Source organism: Meriones unguiculatus, chromosome 11 (genome assembly GCF_030254825.1).
Source record: "Meriones unguiculatus strain TT.TT164.6M chromosome 11, Bangor_MerUng_6.1, whole genome shotgun sequence".
Taxonomy (NCBI): Eukaryota; Metazoa; Chordata; class Mammalia; order Rodentia; family Muridae; genus Meriones; species Meriones unguiculatus.
Window position 1 is genome coordinate 3,458,077 of NC_083359.1, and position 15,861 is coordinate 3,473,937.

A 15,861-nucleotide genomic window follows, 5' to 3' on the forward strand; every position below is an offset into this window, starting at 1 on the left:
TGGTCCGGGACCATCACATCCTAGCTAGAGAGGGCAGCTTAGGCTGGGGGGGTGGGGGGTGGGGGGAGATGAGGTGGAAGGAGGAAATATAATACGCCAAAGGGAGTGGCCTGCTGTGGAGAGGGGAGGAAGGGAGTAGGGTAGGGGGCATCGAGGGGGTGGAAGCCCTCTGTGAGGGGCAGGGCGGATGGAGGCATCCTTGTGCCAGGCCGGTAGGATGGTGGCTGCACATGGAAGCCGAAGCTGATTGACAGCTCGGAACGGCGGTGTTTCCCAAGCATCAACGTGCAGGACAGGCACGATTTGGGGTGGTCCAAGGATAAGCCGTAACGGTTGCACAAATGTACAGAGTGTATGCCTGTTCTGTGTCTGCCCGGCGATGCGGCTTTTCCATCTATGGCTATGTTACGGAGTTCCTTCCTGAAATATGCTAACTCAAGCAGTGATAGGAGCGGATGGATAGCAAACAGTCAGCGGAGAAACTGTGCCTCATAAAGATCAAGCATGTGGCTCGCAAATGAGCCAGGTTTGGGAGCACAGGTCTGCGCAGTGGAGCCCCACCCAGCCTGATGGGGCTCCCTCCTCACACCACCCTGCTCCCCGCCCCCTCGGGCTTGAGCACCAACCTTCTCCAGCTCTCTGAGCAGAATTCGGACCAGCACCGAGCTCTTTCCTGGGTTTCTCTCCACCTTCTTGTGCAGAGACCATCTCCACATGCCTGGGCCAGGAGAAAGGGAAGCCCACCGTGGCCGGGTGGGACAGAGGGCCTTAGAGGCCAGTCCTCTGAGCAGGGTCCCGAGCCGTGGGTCCCAGAGTGGGGTCAGCCAGCTACACCTGACCCTGTCGTAAGAGCTGACCCCAGGAGTACGTGGGGAGCTCCTCCCATGGCCACGTGACCTGTAGCTTTTTCTAGAAGCCAGGGGAGGGGCCCCCGAAGGGACAGAGGTGTGTGTGGCACAGAGGGCAGTGATCTGCGTGCCCAGAGCCCCAGGCACCTCTGCAGTGTTTCCAGGTCCTGCAGGAGAGTCTTGTTTGGAGGTGGAGGTGGGGAAGGGGCCAGGAAGGAAGGTTGCAGCGCCCTGTTCCTGTCTGCAGCTCTCGGCAGTCCAGCCCACTCTTACCTGAGCCTTCACTTTTCTGCGGTTTCAATTACCCACCACCAACTACCGTCCTAACATATTAACCAGGAGGATTGAACCGGAAGCAGAGGAGCCTTCCAAGCTCACCAAGGTTCAGATTTTCAACAAGAAGACAGCTAGGCTGGAAACCCTTCACCTGAGAACGTTAGGCTGCCCTTCCCGGAGTGCCCGGGGCAGAGCTGGCAGGACAGGGCAGGGAGTCAGGAGCGGTTGCCTCCTGCTGCAGCGCTCACCCGGAGTACTCTGGAGGGCTGGGTTCGGGGTGTTGAGCTCTCGCAGCACGGCCTGCACGCTCCTCTGGAAGTCCAGCTCCACATCTGAAGGTCGGGAACCTCGGGGTCAGGAGCCGTGGGCCTTACCGCCGCCCCCACCTTCAGCCCCTGGAGAATAGCCTTAGCCCTCCCGTGAACCTCTGGAGGTGCCCGTTAGCAGTTCGTCAAGAGCTGGCAGCCAGCACGGTGTTCTGAGCTGGAAGATTTCCACCAGCATTTCTGTGTTCTTTGTATAGCCAGCATTTCCAAAGTGTAGATGCATGGCAATCCAGTGTCCTCTCACCTGAGGCTTCGCCTTTTGGGTCTCAGTTACCCAGCACCGACTACGGTCTTAACGCATTATTCTAGAAATAAATAACTTAGGAGTCTGAAATTGTTTGCTGTTCAGAGGAGCGTGGTAAACTCTCACACCATGCTCCTCCGTGTGGCCTGCGACCTGAATGGCCGTTCTTTCCAGAGTATCCGTGCAGTACACACTACTCATCCTTAGTCCTTAGTAGGCCGTATCGGTCACCACTATCTTAGTACGGTAGTTGGTGTGCTCAAATAAGGTTTTTAAAAAATGAGTGTGTGTGGGGGACTATGCATGTGTATGTGTGTTTAAGAGGGTGGGCACATGTATGAGTATATATGTATAAGTGTGTGGGCATACATGTATGTATGTGTGTGCACATGCATGAGCGTTGTTATTTAGGGATAGTAGGTTCAAAGCCCCCAGCCCCCTCTATTCACCAGCGGAGGCCCATGCTCTCGGGGAGTCTTGGCTTCCTCTCTGGTGCCTCTCTCTTATGAATCCCTTTGAAACATCTTCATTATGTCCTAACTCTGCTTGTTTTACTCCTGTAAATACCACTCCCGGTGGTGACAGCCACGCTGCTCCTCTGACACTGTCCCAGGCGGAGGTGGTGACACTGCCCCACTCTGCCTCGCACCCCTCTGGGCCCCTTCTCTTCTGGGTCCCAGCTCTGGCCTCTGTCTGACTCTGGCTTGCCAATCCCATCAAGAAGTCTGGTGTATCAGCTCAGGGAGCATCTGCCCTTACCTGCCCTTGCCAGCTTCGATGCCACCCGACCTGCCTCTGGCTAAGTCTTAGGAGGTTTCTGCCTGCTCAGTCCCGCTCTGCTCCTGGGCTGGGAACCCCAGATGGCTTTCTGTATTCAGAGCTGAGCCTGCTGTCTCCACTGCCCAGCCTGAATGAAGTCTTCCTTTCCAATTTGACAAGTGTCAGGGTGAAAAAAAAAAAATATATATATATATATATATATATCCTCATAACGGTATGTTGCCGTGGCAGAGAAGTGAAGATGGCAAATATGCAAGTGACTGGGTGAAGGGAGGAAGCCTTGAGAACTCACCTTACTGCCCCTCTCTGCCCTCACTGCATCTCACTGCCCCTCACTGCTGTCACTGTCCTCACTGCTGTCACTGTCCTCACTGCCATCACTGCCCCTCACTGCATCTCACTGCTGTCACTGTCCTCACTGCTGTCACTGTCCTCACTGCCATCACTACAGCTCACTGCATCTCACTGCCCCTCACTGCTCTCACTGTTCTCACTGTCCTCACTGCTGTCACTGTCCTCACTGCCATCACTACACCTCACTGCATCTCACTGCCCCTTACTGCATCTCACTATCCTCGCTGCCCTCACCGCCCCTCACTTCCCTCACTGCATCTCACTGTCCTCACTACACCTCGCTGTCCTCACTGTCCTCCCTGTCCTCTCTGCACTCACTACCCTTACTACATCTCAACTGCTGTGACTCATTGTCCAAGAAGCTGTGTTCTGAAACATGCCAAGCTCTGTTCTTGCTGACCAGGACAGAGCATGCCAGTTTTTTTCACAATTGCTCACACACACACACACACACACACTCTCTCTCTCTCTCTAACACACACGCACACACACACATACACGCACGCACGCACTCACTCACGCACCATTCCCCAGCAAGCCAGCCCTCACAGTCAGGCACCTCCTCCTCCTGCTCTGCCTCCTGTTTGTCTCACAGGTGTTTCCTTGAGCAAATCCTTCCATGTCTTGCTGTCTGCTTCTGGGAGGATGGGAAGCATGGGAGGCGCTCCCCACGAGCACAGATTTTCCCCGGAGGTAACCTCCAACCGAGGGCGTTTTCTATACACGAGTCATCTGCCTTCTGAAGTCGCCAGATGATGCTTCCCTTTGTGGCTGCCAAGAGAGTCACAGCACCCACGAACACCAGCTCGCGTCAAGGGGCTGCGGCCTCTCTTCTTGCTCAGATTCCTTTAGAAGGATTCAGGCTGCGTATACAAATGCCACAGGTGGTGGCTCCAGCTGAACCTGTAAGGCCAAGGTCTCCTGTGCCCTGGTGGTCACCAGGCAGCCAGATCCGTGGCTCTGAGGTGGGCACGTTATCCGGAGAGGAACCGCTGCTTTCCTCCCAGCTCCCGCTGGTCCCCATGACACACTTGTCCAGGCTCAACTCTCAGCTTCCCCCAGCCTGAGGGCATGCAGGGGGTGGCATCCATGCTACTCACCCGGGCACCCAGCTAAGTGGGGCCACAGGAGGTCACAGACCTGGAAGACTGCCCCACCCTGCCCCATCTAACCATCTCCACCTTGTTGAAGGTTTAATGAACTAATGCAAGGTGGATTGTTAGTACATTAATGTTTTGTCTTCCTTCCTTCCTTCCTTCCTTCCTTCTTTCCCTCCCTCCCTCCTTCCTTCCTTCCTTCCTTCCTTCCTTCCTTCCTTCCTTCTTCTCCTATATTCTTCCTCCTTTGCTTCTCTTTTCTTCCTTCCCCCTCTCCATCCTCCCTCCCTCCGTCTCCCCCTCTTCCTTTGTTCTTTCCATGGCCCCCTCCTGACCACCCTCCCTTGAACTTTTTATTCTCTCCTTTTTTAACCCCTCCCCTCCTCTCTTCCTCTCTCCTTTTTCTTCTTCCCTTTGCTCCTTTGTCTTCTTGATGTATGATGATTCTGATCTTTCTGTCTCTGCACCTTCCCCATCTCTCTCTCTCTCTCTCTCTCTCTCTCTCTCACACACACACACACACACACACACAAGTTTCAGAGAAAAGAGTGACTGTGACGTGGGAGGGTGGCAGGGGCTGGGAAACACTGACAGGACATCCATGGCTTCTCTGCTTTTTCCCAACCCACCTTTTCTGTCTTCACTGGTGTCTGTTTCTGCCTGACTCTGGAAACCCACAGTTATCTAACTGAGCTGACCTGGGTTGTCCGAAAAGAGACAGAGGAAAAGGTAATGTTCTCCATTCAAGGAGGCTGGACTCCTCACGACCAGGAGAGAAAGGGGTTATGGGGTCACAGGGAAACGGACAACATGGCATGTTTTCTCCCATAGGCAGAATCTCTGTCGAGGTGTGTGTTGGAGGTTCCCTGCTGGTTGAGGCTGCCTGGTTGGGACAGCCATTGTGAACTCTGTGTTAAAGGCAGGACTCCCTCTCCTCGGCAGGGTCCCTGCTCTCTGGACTCCATCTGGAGCGTGTCTTTAGCCACGTTCTCTCCTAACAACGTGTGATATATGGCCTCTGACACAGCTCCCTGCTAGCTCTCCCTCCCTGTGCCTACATGTTAACTAGGCACTGTTTCCATTCGTATGACAGGAGCGTGCTGTATAATGCAAACCAAGCATCCTTGAAGTGCCTAGTCCCAACCTATCCTGGGAGCCCCCCTCCCCTCCCCAAGGGGTGTACAGCCGCTGTTCTCTGGAATTAGGGTTGAATTAGCCACCAGCTGTTTCCGGGGTGTGTGTGATCCTGGGGTGTGTGCTCCCCGGCCATTTCAGGACACACTTGTCTCCTTCCCCTCCTGACTTCATGGGCTGCTGAGGCATCCCCCAGGCGGAGGAGAACCAACAGATGTGTGTGTGTGAGAGAGACAGAGGCAGGGAGAGACTAAAGGGAACTGTGAAAGGGAAGGAGGAGTGCTAGCAGGAGTGAGGGGGAACCAAGAATAGACAATGGGATGAACATGAGCCCACATGGGGGCAGCAGGAGGAACTGTGTTCTCTGACTCACTTTAAGAGCTTGGTAATGGGGGCTGGAGAGATGGCTCAGAGGTTAAGAACACTGTCTGCTCTTCCAGAGGTCCTGAGTTCAATTCCCAGCAACTACTTGGTGGCTCACAGCCATCAGTAATGAGATCTTGTGCCCTCTTCTGGCATTCATGTGTACATGCATACATAATAAACAAAACCTAAAAGAGCTTGGTAATATGCTAAGCTAATAAGACCTTATCACCACAGCTCAACAACCTGCAAGCACCCAGCTGCACATAAAAAGCACGTGTTTGTTCCTCTTGCGAGGTATTCACACTCAGGGCGTCACAGACCCTGCCTGGGCAGACGGCATACTGGCTTTCCTCACGGAGGAGCCAGGCCTTGGACACGCCCTGACATGCCACACACTGACCTGAACTCTCCATGGAGCCTGTCCTGGATGGGGGGATGTGCTTGTCTCAGCAGCAGAGTGGAGAGTGGAATGGCGGCTTCTACCTTCTACCCAGAGGTTGCTCTGCGAAACAAGAGGCAGCTTATTGGAGCGGTAGGAAAGTGCAGACAGGGTGTCCAGGCACCCGCCTGCCGGCGACAGCTGAAAACTCTGGGCAGTAGACACCAATGTAAGCATCCTAAACAGGAAGAAGGAGCAGGGAGTGGGCAGAAGGAAACCAGAACTCAGAAGGAGCAGGGAGTGGGCAGAAGGAAACCAGAACTCAAGGAAGAACCATCTAGCAACCAAATTTCTGTCTTCCCCATTCTTCTCTAGCCAGCTTGACAGTCTAAAAAAAAAAAAAAGATTAAAGGTTGGGGCTGGGGACACCTGAGAGATGACTCGAGAGTTAAGTATGAACTGCTCTTTCACAGGACCAGAGTTCAGTTCCTAGCACGCATACTGGGCAGCCACAAACCCCTGTAACAAGCCCAGCTTCGGGGGATTGAATGGGCTCCAGGAGCCCCGCACTCGCATGCCCATCCACACCCACACAACTAAAAAGGACGCCTTTAAAAAGAGAAAGATCCCTGTTTCTTGTCTTTAAACTGGGAGATGAGACAGGGAGCTCCCCTTCTCTCTTCCTCTTTCCACTGTAGCCTCCAGGCACCTCTGCATCAGCACAGAGCAGTGTTGGAAGTGGCTGGAAGTCTGTGAAGCCAGAAGAGGGGAAGCACAACTCTCTCCCTAGAAGGTCTGTGATCCTGAGGGCCAGGGAGGAATCTCCGCCAGCTCTCTGTCAGAGGAACAACAGCGAAGAACAAGCTAGACGCAACAATAATTACAATAAATGTAAATGGTCTAAACTCAGCAAGAGAAGGACACCAGAATGAAAAGCGTAAAGGTAGGTTTGGGGGTTGCTTGTTTGTTTTGAAATAGGATCTCACTATGTGGCTCTGGCTGACTCTAAATTAGTTATGGTTTCCAGGCTGACCTCAAACTTGCAGCAATCCTCCTGCCTCAGCCTCCCAAGTGCAGTGATTGGAAGAGTGCATCACTATGTCCAGCTTGGATAATATAAAGGTAAGCAGAGGTAATTCTATGCAGTCTACAATAATAAATTGTCTACAATCAATTTGCTTCAAATACAATGGCTTAAATAAGTTAGAAAAAAAACAAACAAAAAAGATATATCGTGAAAACACTAAGAAAAATAAAGTCAAGGAATCTAGGTGACTATATTAATACCAGACAAAGTACATGTCAGAAGAAGAAATTTACTAGGAATAAAGAGGGACATAATGTGATAAAAGACTTAATTTATGAGAAGATGTATATAACCATGTATATGCACTCATGAATGCATACACATGTCTGTGTGTGCTCATGTGTATGCATATGTGTATACCTGGGGCTTCAAAATCTGTGAAAGAATACATAGTAAAATTAAAACCTAAGTGGAAAAATCCACAATTATAGTTGGAAATTTCAGCATGTCTCTCTCAGTCACTCACAGGCAAGAAGAAGTAAAGTCAACAAGAATATAGAGAAACTGGGGTGGAGATACGGCTCAGAGGTTATAAACACTGGCTGCTCTTACAGAGGACCTGGGTTCAATTCCCAGCCCCCACATATCAACTCATAATGTCTGTAACTCCATTTCCAGGGGCTCTAACACCCTCTTCTGACCTCCATGGGCACAGCACATGCATGTGACACACATGTATAGCATGCAGGCAAAACACTTATACACATAAAGGAAAATGAATAAATCCTAGAAGTAAATTAAATTAAGATGCGTCTCTTCACACAAGATCATAGAGGCATCAAATAACAGTACCAATCGACTGAATTTAACTAACATTCACAGAACCCCATAGGCAATAACCACTGTATGAAAGTTATTTTCAAATGGACACAACGAGTCTATAGGATAAGCCATGGACAGGTTGCACAAACCTTAACAAACTGAAAATAATTGAAACGGTACAAAGTAAGTTCACAGACCCTAATACAGTAAAGTTGAAATAAAAGCCATAACTATAACTTTCTAAAAGTCTTCAGATATGTAAGGGAGTACGTTTCTTTTAAAATGATGTTCAAAGGTTTGTTTTAGCGTCCGTGCTGAGGGAAGGGCAGGGGTTGAGCACCGAGGGCAATGCCCACAGAGTCCAGAAGAGCACAGGACCCCTCGGAGCTGGAGTGACAGGGGTTGTGAGCTGCCCAGGGTGAACTAAGCTTGGCTTCTTTGCAAGGACAGTGGGCAGCTGGGAGCCGTCTCCCCAGCCCATCAGCACGCTCCGAATCCTGCATGAGCTCAGAAAACACAATACAAGGGAGCATGTCCCAACTCATTGCATAAGTCTCTTACTGTCCTAACACCAAACCAGACAGAGGTAGTACAAAAAAGAAAAAGAAAAGAAAAAAAAACCCAATATCTTATATACATATACATGGAAAAATCCTCAACCAAGTATTAGCAATACATAGGCAGTAATCCACAATGGTTTGACCGGTTTTTCCCAGGCATGAAATTCTAGCCCAGTATTTGAAAACCAATCAATGTAATCTGCTATGGTAAAGACTGGAAACAAATCACATGATCCCGTCAGCTGGTAACATTTGACAGTTTAGGTCGTCATGGGCGACAAAGGCACACAGAAGATTAGGCCCACGGGGACTTTCCCCATCTGATAAAGGGCATCCGACAGCGTCACAGCACAGAAGCGAGGGTGCCCTCGGGCTGCCTCCACTCCTATTCAGCCCGACGCAGAAATCCTTCCCAGTTCCATCCAGAGGAAAGCATCACACATCGGGTCACCACACCGTGCAAGGAGCTGCTGAGCTAAAGCCAGTGTGCAGCCTGCATATGGACAGGAGGAAAGGAAACTGCAGCTAAGAGGACTCTATCTGCAGGCCTTAGGATACTCAGTTAGAATACTTTATATCATAGAATCATTGCAGGATTAGAAAACCTCACAACAAACAATTCACACACACAAAACACACACACGTGCACACACACACACCCTCTTAGGGAAAGCAGAATGACTCAGTAGGTAAAACCAATGACCAGAAGACCCACATGGAGGAAGGAGAGGGCTGTCTCTGGCAGGTTGTCCTCTGACCTCCATATCCATGAACCATGCACGCATGTGTGCACACACGCAAACATTCAAAGAAATGTACTATCGAAACTTTAAACACATCTCTTATAAGACTGAGCAGTCGGAACCCTAATTTAAAACATATGCTCATTTGAAATAGCATCAAAATACACAAAGAGAGAAAGGCCAAGGTGAAAATCTAACAAAACATGCAGAACCTGTAAGGTAAGAATTACAAAATGCTAAAAAGATAAAAATAGAGAGGTGTGTTAGGCTCCTGGTTTAGAAGATCTTTTAAGATGTGAGTCTCCCAGCCTGGTAGTGGTGGCGCATGCCTTTAGCCCCAGCCCTCAGGAGGCAGAGGCAGGTGGACCTCTGTGAGTTCAAGGCCAGCCTGGTCTACAAAGAGAGTTTCAGGATAGTATAGCCAAAACTACACAGAGAAACCTTGTCTGGAAAAAAGAAAGAAAGAGAGATGTGAGTCTCCTCAGGCTGATTTGTAGGTGAATGAATCCTAAAAAGATGCCAACAGAATTTTTTTTGGTAGCTACTTATAAGTTGGGGTAGCCAAATAATCTGGGGTGAAGAATGTAGTTGGAGGGGCTCATTCTATTTTTTAAGAATGATTACAAAGCCATTAGTGAAAGATCAGACACCTTATTTCAGATTTCCCAAGTTTACACTTGCGGGTTGTCATTTCTTGAGGATGTGCATGTGTGTGTACGTGTGGGGGTGTGCGGGCACATGGGCTCCTGTGTGCTACCATGTGTATCTGGTGGGCAGGAGACAACTTGCCACAGTGGGTCCTCTCTGTCTCCCAGAGGGTCCTGGGGATCAAATTCAGGCAGGCCTTGAGCTTGGTGGCAAGCTCCCTTGTCCTCTGAGCCATCTTGCCAGCCTTTATGCATTATCTATTCATGACTCACAAGAAATAATGGGGGGGGGGGAGAAACAGGAAAGAGGGAGGGAGGAAAGAAGAGAAATTAGGGTTGCTTACCCGTGAGCCGTGGGGTTATGGGAGAAGGCCATTTCACGTTTCCATCTGTTCTGATGTCTTATGACTTTATTTTTCACCATGCGGTACAAGAGCTACCCGTGAAGCATGGAATGAGTGCCTGTGGGCCTAGCACTCAGCTTTGGAGCGTGGCCATTGCATCACGCTGCGAAACATTGGAAAGAAACCGGCAGAGCTCTTAAAACTCGGCCTGCCTGGACTGCCAAGACAGCGCACTCAATGGGACATGGCCACGCGTGGGCTCAGATATTTGAACACTCAGCCCGTGGTTGGTGGCGCTGTTTGGGGGAGGTTTAGGGCGAACTGCATGGCTGAGGAGCCCGCTGGGTGGGCTTTGTGGTCAGCCTGGCTCGCTCCCAGTTCCCTGCCTCTGCTTCATGCTTGTGGTTGAGGGTGTGAGCTTTTTGATCCTGCCGCGTGTCCTTCCCCCGAAAGTGGACTCTTACCCCTCCCCCCTCGCAACCTTACGTCCAAATAAGCCCTCTCCTCCCTAAGTTGTTCTTGGTCATGGTGTTTTACTGCAGCAACAGAAAGGAAAGAAACACGGTCGGTGAGAGTGCTTGTCAACAAACCTGCCAGCGCACGCTTGGTCCCCACCCCCCACAAGCCGAGAGAGAAGCAGCTCCCACAACATCTCCTCTGGTCTCCACACACATTCCACGATTCACACGCACACATGCACACACACAATAAGATAAATAAACTGTAACTTAAAAAGGCTTCGTGCCTCTCTCTTTCCCTGAGTGATAGCAACTGCTAAATTCCCAAGCCAGCTAAAGCTGCATGATGAGACCCTGACTCAGAAAAAAAAAAAAAATTCTATGGTCTGGACATGGTGGACACCGGCAGCCCAAGCTACTTAAGAGATGAAGGCAGGAGAGGAGGCTCATGTCACCTGGGAGTTCAAGGTCAGCCTGGGCAACAGAGCAAGACCTCAGATGCAAAAACAAACAACAGCTGGGCAGTGGTGGTGCACGCTTTAACCCCAGCACTCGGGAGGCAGAGGCAGGCAGATCTGAGTTCAGGGCCATCCTGGTCTATAGCTGGAGTTCTAGGACAGCCAGGGCTACACAGAGAAACCCTGTCTTTAAAAAACAAAATACAAAGATAAAGAGCAAAGAAGGCATCGATACTGGAATGTACTGTGAAAAGTCAAGCATGGAAACTGAGTCACGGTGTTTGGGGAGTTCCGTAGGAGGGGAGGAGACAACACTGGCAGATTATCAGAGCCATGTCGGGGAGGGTGAACAGGCAGGGCACAGGGAAGGCTCAGGTTCTGACCCAGAATCCACAGGGTGGAGGCCAAGAGAAGCTTCTTCTATGAGAGACGGGAAGCCAGGTTTCCACGGTCTCCCGTCACCCAAGCGGATGCTGGGAACAACCATGCCTTAATAAACCCTCTGCCCAGCAGTTCAAACCCACATCATCTCTGCTGGCAGCTCTCCCATGGGTCTCACAGCTTCCATTGTTGCCCCAATTGTCCTTTAATTAAAGCCCTCTGTGCATTCTTTTTGATATGTCTGCAAATTCCACACACTGCAAATTCCTACCTGAAGGCTTTAATCTGCCCAGGCTGAGGCAGGCAGATCTCTGTGAGTTCCTGTCTAGCAAGTACCAGGACAGCCAGGGCTACATAGTGAGACTTTGTCTCAAACAGACAAACAACAAACATAAACAAACAAAAAACCCACAAAGCAAAACAAAACAACAAAACAAAGCTCAGAGGCATTAACCGTCCCTGCGAAAAAACCTTCTCATCTGTGTGTTTAGTCACAGAGAAGCTGGAGTGTCCTCATTTATTCAGGGCTTGTACATATTAGCACAGGTGCCAGAGATACTGTGTTCCCCCATGGTCCTTCTACCGAGAAACTCCGATCTACTTCCTGACCTCTGAGGCAGCTGAGGTCGGTCCTCAGGGAGGGAGCATGCACAGAACAGGAAGTGGAAACAAGCAGAATTCAGTTCTTTCTCGAAAGGCATCAGCCCCTTGCTAATCTTAATAGGAAAGAAAACTTACCCTCTTACCACCAAATCATGCCTCTGAGTGGTGGCTCTCAGAGTCCTGAGGGCAGCTCGTCCAGGTTGCGTGCCACAGCGAGGAGTGTGAGCGCTTGTGGGAGGGGCCACTTCCACCCTTGACCATATGACTCCTACAGGCTCTGCCTGCCAGTGTGCGTGGCCCTCTCCTCAGAAGTGATGACTGTGCCTGCCATCGAAGGCAGATGGGCTCTTGTCTAGTCCAGGGCACTGCTGCCTTTCTGGAATTTAGCCAGAGGGAGGTGAGGTTTTGAATGTTGCTTATCCAAAGACATCCTTGCTGTAAGGATCCACTCAGAGGTGTGTGTTCTCTTACTTAAGCAAGTGCCTTCTGTGCTGGCGGCAGCCCTGCATCAGGTTTTTGCCCCCTTCTGCCCAACGGCCAGTCTTCAGGAAGCTGGGAAATCAAATGAACGCCTTGATCCTCTTGAATGTAAACCAGGAATAACTGTCTACAAGAGCATGAAATTTTCCACCAGAGACTTCGAGCATCCTCTCAGGTGGCTCACGGGCCCCTCGGCCTCTTTTTCCAGTTCCTGAACTTCTACAGAACACTGTGCACGTGGCAATACCCAGGAGTTAGAGATGGATGGATGAGATGCAGCCTGTCGTTAGGGACTACTGGTCTACCATTTGTTACTTTTCTTTCTTATTATTGTGTGGGGTGCAGATGTGCCTGTCAAAGTGCGGAGGTCAGAAGGTAACGCTGTGGGGTCGGGTCTCTCCTTCCACCTTTACATGGTGTGATGGGTTGAATGACCCCCATAGGCTCATGTGTGTGCCGTGTAGTGACAGTATTAGGAGCCGTGGTGTCTTTGAAAGGAGTGTGTCATCATGGAGGTGGGCTTTGAGGTGATGTGTGCCCATTGTGACACAGTCTCCTTCTGCCTGTGGATCAAGACCTAGAACTCTTGGTCCCTCTGGCACCAAGTCTGTCTGCACCTTGCCATGCTTCCCACCATGATGATGGACTATGGCTCTGAAAACGGTAAGCTGGCCCCAGTTAAAGGCTTGCCTTTATAAGAGTTGCTGAGGTCATGGTTTCTCTTCACAGCAATGAAACCCTAACTAAGACACATGGATTCTGAGATGAAACTTGAGCAGTCAGGCCTACAGGGCCAGTGTGTTTACCCACTGAGCCATCTTGCCGGCCCAGTCTATAACTTTTTAACAACCATAGATTATCTTTATTTGCCCAAGACTCTTCAAACAGGCCTCACACACTCCTGGTCTACCACTTAGCCACTAAAACTATCTTGCAGACCTGATAACCACAGTGCATTTGTGTTGATCAACTTCTGATTGGGCTAAGAGATGCCCAGGTGGTTGATAAGTCATTGCTCCTGGGTGTGTCTGTGAGAGTGGGTATTAGCCAGCCTTCCATTGCTGTAGGAAATTAACTTATGGATAGAAAAGGTCTGTTTTTATCTAACAATTTGGAAAGTTTCAGCCCATGATCATAGTTTCAGCCTTACTGCCACAGATGAGGCAGCAAAACCACTAACTGCACAATCCAAATAGCAAGAGATAAAGAAGAAGCGCCGGGGTGTGGTGAAACACACCTGCAATCCCAGCACTCAGGGGGCTAAGGCAGGGGACCACAAGCCTGAGGTTAGCTGGAGCTACCTGGCAAGCCCTCGGAGGAGGAGGAGGAGGAGGAAGGAGGGAGGTGGAGGGAGAGGAGGAGATGGAGAAGGAGAGAGAAGAAATAGCCAGGAAGCCGCAATTCCCTTCACAGCATGCCTCTACTGAGCTAAAGCCTCTCATTAGGCCAAACGTCTCATGGATTCTACCATGTTCCGATAGCACACCCTAAGGCCCAAGCCTTGAATACCTGAGGCTCTCAGGGACATTCAGGATCTAACTCCACAGCAGGGTATTTCTAGACGTGATTAGCACTTGACTCAGTGGACTCAGTAAAGAAGATCCGCTCTCCCTGCGTGGCTGGGGAGCATCTCGTGCCTTGATTGGCCAAACAGAACCAAATTCCAGAGGTTGCATGAACTTGCTCTTGCTACCTGAGCTGGAAGCCCAGCTTCTCTGCCCTTGACATTGACACTGCTGGTTTTCAAGCCTGATTCCAATAAAAACTCAGAACACTGGCTTCCTTGAGCCCCGGGTCTTTGGAATCAGACTATAACTACAACAGCTGCTTTCCTGGGTTTGGCGTGCTGAGGGCAGACTGTGGGACTCCTTGGCCTCCGTAGCCACGTGAGCCAGTCCTCAAAAGAGTGATGCTTCCTACACATCTGTTCACATCCTATTGGCTGTTTCTCTGTGGTGCCCTGACTTCAGTCCTGCTTCGCCAGCTCCCTCGCTTCATAAATTCACACGGTGGTGGCGGTGGGACCCTGGACACAGTGCTTTTCCTAGACAACGGTTAAAACTCACTTTTTACGTAAAAAGCCCTGCAAGCCTCTAACATCTGAAGGCACAAATGGCTCTAATGCAAAAAGAAAGCATCTTCCTCAGTTATCCTCTGGTCCATCCGTTTCCTTCCCCCAGACACATCCCACAGGCTTTTGAAAACCCACGCCTGTGGCCAGCATTGGAAAGCCAGATTTATCATATACATTGAAATTGGAACTTTTATTTAAAATAAGGGACTGGGAGATCTGGCAACACTGGGCCCGTAGGTCTGCACGCCAACTCTCAGGGGCTCCCTGGAGTCTCAGGGACCCCCACCTGTCACCTTCACAAGCAGTGAAGGACCACCACGAACTGCTGGCTCATTCCGCCACCTGCTTGGTTGACACGACTCATGGCCAGGTAAGAGCTGTCAGTGATTTAAGTCTCTATTTAAAACAGTGGTAAAGCGGGTAAGTGGCCTAAGCCTTCAATCCCAGCATTCAGCGGGAACCAGGCCAGCCTGGTTTACACAGTGAAACCCTGTCTCAAAAAAAGAAGGAAGAAGGGAGGAAGGAAGAAGGAAGAAGGAAGGAAGGAAAGAAGGAAGGAGGGAAGGAAAGAGAGATGAAGAGATCAAGAAAGAAAAGAAAACCAAGGTAATTACAGACTGCCTGGCATGAGCTGGGCGCAGGGACTGTCCTGTGGTGTCTCTGTACATTGTCAGCCAGCAATGATGGTCATCTAAGCACTTCCATGGCACCAGTTTGTCGTACTGAGTTTGTTAACTGTCTGGCTACCTCCACTAGAGCACTGTCATGCCCCCCCCACCCCCCGGGCATGAGCTCTGGTTTATACAGCGCTGTGTCTCTGACGTTACCTCACACTGATGATGAGAACACTGACAAAGAAGACCAAAGCTCTACAGAGTGGGAAGACAGACAGTGTGGGGAAGGACGCTGTGCTTCCCCAGAGGGCGTCACCTGATGGCTGATCCAACTCAGGGTGTGATGCCTGGCGATAGTGACGCCACAGAGTACTGTGCAAAGACATGGACCAGTCAAAGAGCATGTCAGAGCTCAGCTCACATTCCCACCATCTCCTAGTCCCCCCAGGGACCAGAAGAATGCACAGCGAGACACAGCCAGGAGGGACCCCAGCAAACGTGGCCTAGGCAGAGATCTTGGCCTCTTGCCTTTTTTTGCCCCACAACATCCAGTCCGTTTCACTCAGGAAATCATTCTTGACTGTTTTAACGTGCCAGGCACGGTCCTACAGGCAAGCATAGAGATAAGTCTTAGCGGGGACAAGCGGCACAGACATACAGCATCAACCATCGTGCTAAATATGTCGTGAAATATGTTCAGTACTGAAAACACAGTGGTTGCGTGGGTGAGCTTCCGTGCCCCTGCAGAGGCAAACTCATAGGCCAGGGACAGTCTGTGCAGAAATCACCGCTGTTGACTACAGTCACCGTGCTCTGGGAACGTCTCCGGTGACATCTTGCTCCTAC

General features: G+C 50.5%; 1 protein-coding gene across 4 annotated transcripts in view; it reads right to left on the reverse strand.

Annotated features, from left to right (window-relative positions):
• Pik3r6 (phosphoinositide-3-kinase regulatory subunit 6) overlaps positions 1 to 15,861 on the reverse strand; it is a 41,824-nt gene that overhangs the window by 23,615 nt on the left and 2,348 nt on the right. For 2 of the 4 annotated variants that reach the window (XM_021642479.2, XM_060363440.1), the window contains exons 2-4: positions 5,826 to 5,927; positions 1,373 to 1,456; positions 627 to 718 (exon numbers count right to left, since the gene is read on the reverse strand). In XM_021642479.2, the coding sequence (XP_021498154.1) occupies positions 627 to 718; positions 1,373 to 1,456; positions 5,826 to 5,838 (189 nt within the window). In that variant the 5' untranslated portion in view covers positions 5,839 to 5,927. Of the gene's footprint in view, positions 1 to 626; positions 719 to 1,372; positions 1,457 to 5,825; positions 5,928 to 11,982; positions 12,400 to 15,861 lie in introns of those variants that run through there. The other 2 variants (XM_060363438.1, XM_060363439.1) reach the window with 2 other exon arrangements.